We start from the raw sequence: 10,611 nt of genomic DNA on the forward strand, positions 1-10,611 counted from the left end.
TTATGGGGCAGTTGACAAACTCCTGCCTAGTAAAAGAGCCAGCACTGAGAGCAATTACCCTGATATTCATGACTCACTTTGAATATCACATTGAATATTACTCATAAATCTTTTACGAGCACATCCCCAGAGCTCACTTAACAGCCGGTTTTAATCATGCAGTTGACACAGAGAAAATAACAAAATGTATTTTTTCAGTGGCAAATTAATTTAGGCTTGAACCTCCTCCTGTAGCTCTATTCTTTTCTTCTCTTTCATTTCTTTTTTTTATTTTCTTGTACTGAGATCAGTTAAATGCACTTTTGCAATAATTTAACAGCAATATTTCTCCAATGTTGCAAAATTAAAAAGTGGCTTAGGTTTATTTTTAAGACCTATTCTTAGTAATTACTGACTTTTAAAATACATAGCTTTAAACATTTAAGTGTAGTGTGAGCCCCATACCCTTCATTTTACTGAAAGAACAGATATTCTGAAAATCTAAGAGGGAAAAAGAAAGCATTCATTTGGCTAGTATTAAATTGTGGGTGGTCTTTTTACATAGTTTAACCATCATTAGCTGTTGAAGATACCAGCCTTAAAATGTTACCCTCATTAACTCACTTGCAGTGTTGCGTTAATTATTTTTATATCATAGCCAGAAGAAAAGTTGAAATAAAAATATCCTAAAATTAAAAAAACACAAAAGAAAAAAAACAACTAAGATACTTACGGATGGTTTGTTCTTTTTCCTGTAGAAATCTTTCTAACACAATACGAGCCATTAATGATGGGGCAAAGTCCACCTTACCTCAACAAAAATAAAAAGAGAATTTCAGGAGGTAAATGCATTTAGACGCACATTTGTCAGCACTGTAATCTCCTTGTAGATTAAAAATAAAGAGCAAAAAGAGATGAAACAGTAGCTTTTCCCAATTATTAAGCTCAACTACTTGAACCAAATGTGTAACAGCAATCCACAGTGGAATTGGATTGCGGAATCCAGCGGAAAACCAAATAAAGTAGATAACATATATTACTGGTTATTATGTTTGTACATTTTGCATTTGAACCACTCTTTGTAAAAGATGACAGTAAAATGCCTTTTGTAAGGTTACTTGCCAAGGAAAAGAAGTGGTGATCCTTGGCTGTGAATACTCACTGTATGTGGCACCTGTCAAGTGATACCACATATCCTTAATATCAACATCTCCAGCAGATGTGTTGGGCTTGGTCAAAATTTCTTTAGAGTTTTTGTTTTCCTTTTTAACAAAGCTATTCCTCCATTTCAATAGTTTTTATATGTATGGAAATGTATGGTGTAGTTCCACCTGAAATTACAATAGCTTTTTAGATACCATTATAATATTCCTTTAGTGAATCTTTTAACTATGAGACAGTAAACCTTGCTCACACATTGTCACAGTGAATTTTTCTTGACATGTTTTCAAGTTCAATATTAATACAAAAATTTTATCTTGATTTAGTAACTAGACAAAAAAAGGTGGCTTCATTTGTGCATAAATTTTTTTCCAAATATGTATGTATTTGGATGCCCTGCCAAATATGTATGTACTTGGATGCCCTTAAATTCCCCAAGTAGAGAGAAATGCTTTCCACGGAGCTGCTTATTTCCAGTAACCCACATCAGAGCTGACACATGAAAAATGGTGAAATTACTGAAGGTAGTCCAGCCTGAATAAGGACTACCTTATTAGTTCAGGTACTTGCATCTCCCTAATTTTCATATTAATCATGTGTCCATCTTTCTTTGAAATAGGGCCATCATGTTTCATGTCAGAATTTAGCATGTAAGTAAAATTCATAGTGCTTCAAATCTCACTTGAAAATATTTGTATGAAGAGAACAGTGACTAATTTTATTATTCCTATCTAACAAAAATGAGATATATTTTAGTCCTTTTGCACTACATATACAATACGAAGAAGCTGGCAAATAAAATTAAAAAAAAAAAAAAGTAGTTTCCCAAACCCTCAAAAAAACAAACCCAAAAGATAATAATATGGAGCTTTTCCTATTTAACAGAGCTGCTACACACTATAATGCACCTATGTTATATATTTCTCATCAATTTTTACAGTTTCCACTGATTAAATATATATTGACTCATAAAGTATTACCATTACATCAATTGTCAGCAGATGCAAGAGTATGTCATTTAAATATTAACTATCATATAAAAATGGCAGCTTGATTGTTTGGAAGCAGTAATCTGGTGCTGGTTATTGCCATATTTCCCTAATGCATTAGGCAGCAGTCACAAAATGCATTGCCTTTCTTATATACCTGCTACTACAAAATCAGAAGCAAATAAGTTCTTTGTATATCTTCCCTTTCCTTAGATTTAATTTTTATTTATTTCTGAACTGCAGATATCTTTGATCTGAATTGCAAAAATGCATTAGTATAATATAAGCAAAGATATGCTCACTAGAGTCAGAAATTATATGCATCATCTCTAAATCAATGGGAAAAAATATACAAAGAACCAGTAACAGATATATTACTTTGTGCTTGAAATATTTTTATGACAGTTCCCATATAATATGGGTGTGATATATCACGAATCGGGTTGTTTTCCTAAATTCTTAACAGGATTGTACTTATTTATGTAAAGTACATTCTATTCTCAGTACTTTAAGACTTGTCTTTTCCAGAAACGGTAAGAAGCTACACATTACCACTAATATGAAATAAGTCCTTTATTCTATGCTAACTGTATGATCAGGATATGTGGACACTTCACAGACCATTAAAACCTTCTAGTAATTGATAGGTAATCGCTCATTTGCTGGCTGCAGCAATGTACATGAGAGAGAAACCATCCTTTCTTACTAATGTAACATGTAGAACTTGCTGCTAATGTTTGTAGTGCCATATAATTTTTAATGCAAACACTCATTTTCTGCCTCCTTCTTACATTTTGTATTAAAATGCAACAAAAACCAGCATACATTTCATTCTATCCCTTTGAGCGCTGCATAAGCAGTTCCAAGGAGTATCAGCTATTGTATTGTTATTATTATTGTAAATAAATATTTTAGAGTTTAAGGGGTAGATATTTCATCAATTTTTTTTCTAGGAGGCTCACTGCCACTCTTTCAAACTTTTTACATCTCCTTTAAGGTAGTGCTTTAGATAGCAGTTTTTAATGCAAATAACACCTTGCATCCTAAGGCAGATTCATATTCTAGTTAATAAACGGCACCAATAATTTTGTCAAGACTTTAATGGCAACCGCACTGAACTTTTCATATACCAGCTTTTCTAGGAAATGGCTATACTCAGGAATTTATTCTGCTTAATTTCTTTATATTAAGCAGTTCTCATTAGCCATCCTCTAATCCATATGAGCAGAAATAAACGGAGTCAGGAAAATGAACTGTTTTCACCCTTCCTATTATTAAAAAAAAAAATCTTAGATGGGTTTTGTTATTAAAAACAAGGAATCAAATATAAGTAAAAATCATGCAACTCCATTTAATCAATGTGGGAATTTTTAGTAAGTTTGTGCGTTAGAGACCTATGGTCTGCCTGAAATTTCCTGCAAAATACAAATTTGGAGTTTCTTACACATTCGCCTTGAAGTTAAGAGACTAATTACATTAACTGATTTATTAATAAATGGGGCTTTTTGTCTAATTATTGTAAGTACTAACAGACTGGGGAACCATTTTAAATGTCTAATGTGCCTTGAAACCATTTTTTTTAGTTTAATTACATTTCTCACTAAAATCACTACAGATATGCCCCTCAGGTTTTACACTGGAAGATTAAAGAAAAAAGTAAAGATGATTACCTCATTGGCCAGCTCCAGTAATACAGGGGCAGCTGCATTTTTCATCACCCCGTTTAGGTACCTAGACAAGACAAAGCCAGGTAATTCTGCAGTGGCAAGAAAAGGCCAGTTTATACATGTCAGTATCCCTTGTGAATCTCTTTCATTTGGGGGAAAATACCTCAGTACAGAGTATTTAATGGGATATCTTTTAAGAAATAAGTATTTTAAAGAATCACTAACTCTCCAGGGTTGTTTCCTATTCATCTGCAAGATAGATCAATCTCAATTAAGTCACTGGTAAAAAACACAATAAATCAAGAAATTAAAAAAAATTTTGGCTTAATGACATACAAATAAATTATACCTGTACTACTAAAAGATGCATCACAGACAAATAAACCTCTATTATTCACAGCAAAGATTTTGGGTTCCACATGACCTTCAACTATGATGGCGCACTGTATATCTTACTCAATTCACTACTATGCATAAAAACATAAATTCTTAAATTTAGTCCAGATTTTATCAACTGGGCAGTAGTTTAAACACTAAACTTACTTTAGTGAAATCAGATTCTAACAATCAAATTAATATCCTAAAGAGAAAATAAAAGAAGAAATATTTAGGATCCAATAAAGGGCAATAGAAAGTCATTGTCCTGTCAATGGCAAAGGCTTAACATTTCTGGTTAAGAGCATTAGACCAATATGGATACACAAGTGATGTTTCTGATCACCGCATCCCACAATATCGCCTTCCTCACCTCTGTTACTTTCACTGTTTGATGTTTACATTTCAATAATGCCTAAAACCTGTTCTCAGGAGTTGATGGGAAGAAACTGTATTATTGGAAGATACTATGTGCTTTGCAGTCATGTGGAAAAGAACAATAGTTACCAACATTTGAACCTGCTCATTTATCCTATCTGTATTCGTATAGCACATCATTACTGACATCATTAGAAGGCCACAGCATTTCCAGCTCTATCATTATCTATCCATCAGAAGCCACTCTTCTGCTCATTAGTTACAGACATTAAAATTCTTTATCATTTTACCTTTCTGTGGAATGGGTGTAACACCTTTACATAAACCTCTTCACAGATGATTAGAGGGCTTTTTGTTTGCAAGTTATTCTGAGGCTTAATGAATAAAGGAAATGATAAAAGCTTTTTGCTGTAACCTATTTCAATTCCACATAAAAAAACCACAAAACAAGATGCCTTGTTTATAGTTAAACATTGAAAATTTGTAACAGAAGGAAAAAAGGAGAGATCATAAACAAAATACCTAACCAGGAAGATTTACTTGAGATTACTGTTCTAAAACATGCATCTAGTTGATCGAACTGAACAGTAAAGCTACAGCTGACAATGGAGTAATTTTCTGTTGGGTATTTCTAATGCTACTGGCAATTCCATTATGGACTAACAGGTCTCACATGTTGATGGCAATACTGTTCTGAAAAGCTTGCTGATCCTTCTCATAATTTGTCTTCGTGTTTGCCTAAATTTAAGACTAGTAAGTCTCAGCAGAGCAGCAGAAACTACTCCACTCAACTGTACTTCTACTTGCTCGCAACAGGGACCACTGGAAATGACTACCTTCAAACACTGGTAGTTTCTGACCTAGGAAAGCAATAGGAGACAATTATTTGCTTGTATGTGGGTGGGAATAGGAAGGAGCATACCACACAGACTGGGGCTTACAGTGTAAGATGGATGCTACAAAAGAGTAGAGGAGAAGACGTGTTTGTCATGTTTACGCTTGAAGCATTTCAAACTGGCTTCTGACTCAAGTAGTCTGCCCCTGTAGCTTACGAAACATACTACACAGTAAATCTACTAAAACAGGATTGAGATGAGTTTTCTAACTATTAACCAGAACATCTCTGATTTTAAAACACGTGCATTTTATTCGTCCATGTTAATACATTTGCAATATGAAATACCCAGAAACAGCATGAAGAATGATTTTCCCTACCACCACCATATAACTAATGCATTATGCATGAAGCTATGTACTGCTATCATACTTCAGACAGTACAGAAGGGGACAGGAGACCAAATCCACCTACCTAATGTGAGCCAAACTTAATCATACCTACAACCTTACTGACACCAATACAACTGCTGCTTTGCATACAGCAGAATTTGGTCCCATGTTTCAGGTTTAAGTTGTTGGAACTAGTAACACAATCATCATAAAAATGATTGAAATTATTTACATGTGTTCTAAGAAAAGGGTTATTTACACAGCAGTTACAATTAGCATAGGGTACTTCAGTGAAACTGTGCTAGTGAAAAGTAATTAAAAATAGTATTGTATATACATGGTTATTAACACAACAAAATTTTAAGCCAATATTCTTCCTAAACAAGAATCAACACTAGGAAAAGTGCAATGTGATCCAGTACAATTTTTTACAGAACAATACAACTACTAAGAAAAGAAAATCAAACCCCCAAAACAGCACAATTCACACTAGACGTTCTAAACCAGCGTCTGATATAATCAGGCTGTGCTTAGGTTTTTAATATATGACTCTGTGGAAGTACAGTTAATTGTTTACAAATAAAGGCTTTTTGTTTATTTTCCTGATTCATACAGATTAATATTAAGCATAAATATCACTTGCCATGCAAGCTCCTCAGATATGTCAGTCTACAAAGTAATATTTTAATCGGGTATCTTTACCAGTTACCAGTATGCCCCAATTATGTCATCGCAGTATTTTTAGTAAAGCCTATAGAAGTAACAGACAAACTATAAGGCGTAGCAAATACAATTTATTAGCTTAAGATGCAAACAATTGTGAAATACTGTAAAATGACATAAAGGTTTTTAGCCTCCCTTAACAGCTATTTCTGACACTTCTGTTGATAAAACAGGAGTGATCTAAAAATTAGTGCTTTAACTGCCAATACATGAATTTAATATGTAACTTTTTGTAACGTAACACAAATGTTGTTTTAAAAGTACAAGCAACTGTAAAAGAACAAGCTCACTTGCTGTAAGGAAGTTATCATCAATATTAGTCTTGACACAGAAATCCTGTCATTACAAACTATAGGCAATATATAAAATGCTATCACATATACTGTAAAAAATATTTGCTTATCCTGACTTAGAGCCAAGGAAGTAAACCCTTTCTTAATTAGACTGATCAAAAGCTGAAAAATTTCTGCATTTTCACTGAAAAACATTTTTAGGTGAACCGTTCTGTACTCATCCCAAATTTTTAATTTATTTTTAAGCAAATTAGCTTCATAAGCTAATTTACTTATTATTGCCTTAACAATTAATAGTTATGATGATACTCTTAACCGGGATGGGGAGGTCATACCTTTGGTAGTAAGTTTCAATAGCTTCAGCAGTGTGATGCTTGGCGTGTGTTCTTTTGATTTGTTTCTAGAAAATGAAAAAACAAACAAAGAGTCTTACAAATGTGTCATAGATCAAAACACAGAAATCACGACTGCCCAAACACAGGTTCCTTGGCTACACTTTGATATATAAACTGAACTATGTTTTTAGATTCTGTACAGAAATGACATTCAATCTACCTATTGAATTGAACGTCTTCAGACTGTACTGCAATGTACCATATATGTAAAAGCCAATAAGGTCACAATAATTGAATCTAAATAAGTTTACTGAAGGCTGCAGAGGGCAAAGAAAAACTTGTTCTCTCTTTCAACCTTTGTATTAATTTTCCCTCAATTCAATTCCATCTAAGTCTGGTGCACTCTAGTTTTACAATTCAATTGGCATTTTTAACCAGGAAGAACATTGCTTAAAAACAACTTATTTGAAAAACTACAAAAAGTAATTCCATAGAGACTTGCCACTTGACTGACACCTGTCATCTCATGATAAATGACTCCATTTTCTGCCTCTCTTGCCTTCTGCCACTCCGGCAATGGTCATTTATCATCATCTCTGTCAGCAATGGAAAGCAGCACTGACAGTGCAAGTCAGCAAACATTTAGCACATGGAACCACGCAACACAGGGAAATTATTATTGTCAGAATAATAATGGTTTAGCATAATTTATTACAGGTCCACCAAATAAGCAAAGGCTAGATGTTATTAGACAGATGGATGGGTAGGCTTGGCAGCCATCCACTGAGACTCAGGCGGTGCTTGATGTGGAAAAGGGAACATCCTCCAAACCAATCAGAAAGCTGGCAGTTCAATTACAAAGAAATAAAGGGACATTCATCATTCAATTAGGCACCTGTCAACCCTCACAAAGGAGAAAACTTCTAACCTGGTACTCCTGGGAGAAGATGCTCAGCAGAGTGGACTGCGATTGACTGGAACAAATAAAAGAAGGACAAAGTTAATTACTGGAGTGCACCGCAAAGAAACAAAAGAGAAGGGAGCTTCAAAGGTAGGCCTGCTGCCCTGTAATCTAACAGAACATGAAAACAAGTGTGGAAAAGTTGTTCCAGATGAACACCTCAGACAAAGGCTTCCTGCTGCTAGGTCAAGGAGAGAGCGTACGAGGGAGGGGAGGAAAATATAGCAAGACTTTCAAAGCAAACGAGCGTATTGTTTGGGTGATTCCTTTTTCAGCTTCAGAACCCACAAAGTCCTATCAGGAGCAGGTAGCTGAGTTAAAAGGGAACAAGCAAAAAGGAAAACAAAGCAAAATTTCCATTAATAATTGATGGAGTTAAATTCCATCAGCAGTTGGGAACATGCTGCTTGTTCACTGGCAACATATTGAAGTTTCAAAGCAAGCGAGCGTATTGTTTGGGTGATTCCTTTTTCAGCTTCAGAACCCACAAAGTCCTATCAGGAGCAGGTAGCTGAGTTAAAAGGGAACAAGCAAAAAGGAAAACAAAGCAAAATTTCCATTAATAATTGATGGAGTTAAATTCCATCAGCAGTTGGGAACATGCTGCTTGTTCACTGGCAACATATTGAAATTCATTTTGTTAGCAGCAAGGGAACCTCTTCAGTAGCTGTCTCATATTCAGGTTAAAAACTTCCCCCTCTGTCAGAAGTAGCATATGGGACCACTGGAACATTCCCACTGAAACTGATGTGCTTTGAAAATAGAAACTTTCACAGCAGGAAGCCGAGATTCCCTGGAGTCGGTCATTTCCAAAAGCTGCCATAAGCTTCATTCATCTAAGGCTCCACTCAATGTCAAACACCTGGCAATGAAGCAACCTGGAAAGCATTCTTCCCAAGTGGGAATTTTTCTCTCTGAATTGTTAACATTTAGAAATGGGACAGGATTTTTTTGCCCTCTGAAAGGCAATCAATACCACACCGCTACTGTTTTCAATTGTCCTCTGTGGATATATCTACCTCATCACATCCTGAATACAATTAATTACTCCTGATATATTTTCCTACTACATGCAACTTGCACAAATTATTGTCTCAATAAATCGAGTTTTATGGTACAGCAAAGCATTATGAATAATTAATATTTTTCCTTTCGTGAACTTACCTACTAAGGCATAGCATAGGTAGTTCAAAGATTCAGCAATGTCTAAAGTCTTGCTCTTCTGCCAGATTTCTTGTATGTGAATTTAACACCTGTATCACATCATATGTACATTAAATGTAAATGTTCTCTCCATACATAAAATGGCCCTTCTCCTTGCAATTTCCACACCTCAGAAATACTAATTTAAGATAAGGAAGTCTTACTCCCATTTTCAAAAGGGAAAACTGAGGCACAGAATGACTAAATAGCTTGTTCAGGTTTAAACAGACAGTATATCTACACAGCACAATATAAAATGTTACCTCTAAACCAACCAGTCGAAGCATTAGCAACAAAGCAAGTAGATTGACACAGTGCTATATAAAGAGCTTACTGGTTTGTTTTATCCATATCTGTGCTTCCAGCATCTTTGCTATAACACGGTATTTTGGGCTTGTCTGCCCAGCGCAACATCTGTGTGACAGCAGTAAGCTGAGCCTTGATCTCCGGTATTTTACACATGAGAATGTTCACCCTGAGTACTCACTGACTGAATGTTAAAACTGTAGAAAAATGATAGCAACATAAACTGACTAATATACAGATTTATGAAATGAATGGATTACAGAAAAATAAATTACAATATAGTCAAGAATTTAAATATTCTTAAATATATATCAATTGACACAGAGACCAGGAGATATGTACCACAATGCTTCCCCAAAATGTGCACCATCTAATTATGGCAACCTTCAACATGCACATGTAATCATTAGAAGGTGAACAAAGGAAAGAAATTAAGATTATACACTTACACAGGCTATGTACATATGCAAAGTTAAGGTATTTCAAGTTGATTTATTTAAAAAAAAACCTGCAGGATATAAATAAGTTGGATACATATGGCCCCCTAATGGCTCTCCACGTAACTATTATTATCTGGGAGATTTACACAGTCATAATGGTAGAACTGAATTTAGAGAAAAGATATGTAAAAAACCAAACCAAAACAGGACAGCATTTAACTGGATTTCTGGTTTGACTTCTCTCCCACTGACATACCAATTTTTGTATTTTTAGGCTATTCCCAGTATGATTACTGTACTTATTGTACCATTATCCTATTATACCCACCGACATATCAAAAAGAATTAAGACCATATCCCTTTTGTCACACTCCTGACTTGTGTCCATTTTATTTGTTCCCTTGGAGTCCTTGGATTTTGCCCTTCTACTTCAGTTTAGTCCGACACTCCTCTCCTGTGCTTCCAACTGTTCAGATCATTTAGGACTTACCACGAACACTAAAAAATTCGGTCCAATAACTGAACAAGTTGGATATATACTGGACTGCAGTACAAAAACATTATGACTGTGACA

At 34.8% G+C, this 10,611-nt stretch overlaps 1 protein-coding gene across 4 annotated transcripts in view; it reads right to left on the reverse strand.

Annotated features, from left to right (window-relative positions):
• Positions 1–9,293, reverse strand: part of CUNH15orf41 (chromosome unknown C15orf41 homolog) — a 105,002-nt gene extending 95,709 nt beyond the window's left edge. For 3 of the 4 annotated variants that reach the window (XM_009290339.1, XM_009290338.1, XM_009290340.1), the window contains exons 1-5: positions 9,253–9,293; positions 8,056–8,101; positions 7,128–7,192; positions 3,800–3,860; positions 713–785 (exon numbers count right to left, since the gene is read on the reverse strand). In XM_009290339.1, the coding sequence (XP_009288614.1) occupies positions 713–785; positions 3,800–3,860; positions 7,128–7,192; positions 8,056–8,101; positions 9,253–9,269 (262 nt within the window). In that variant the 5' untranslated portion in view covers positions 9,270–9,293. Of the gene's footprint in view, positions 1–712; positions 791–3,799; positions 3,861–7,127; positions 7,193–8,055; positions 8,102–9,252 lie in introns of those variants that run through there. The other variant, XM_019474894.1, reaches the window with a different exon arrangement.
• Between the last annotated feature and the right edge of the window lie 1,318 nt (positions 9,294–10,611).

The sequence above is a fragment of the Aptenodytes forsteri genome, unplaced genomic scaffold (assembly GCF_000699145.1).
Source record: "Aptenodytes forsteri isolate BGI_AS27 unplaced genomic scaffold, ASM69914v1 Scaffold108, whole genome shotgun sequence".
Taxonomy (NCBI): domain Eukaryota; kingdom Metazoa; phylum Chordata; class Aves; order Sphenisciformes; family Spheniscidae; genus Aptenodytes; species Aptenodytes forsteri.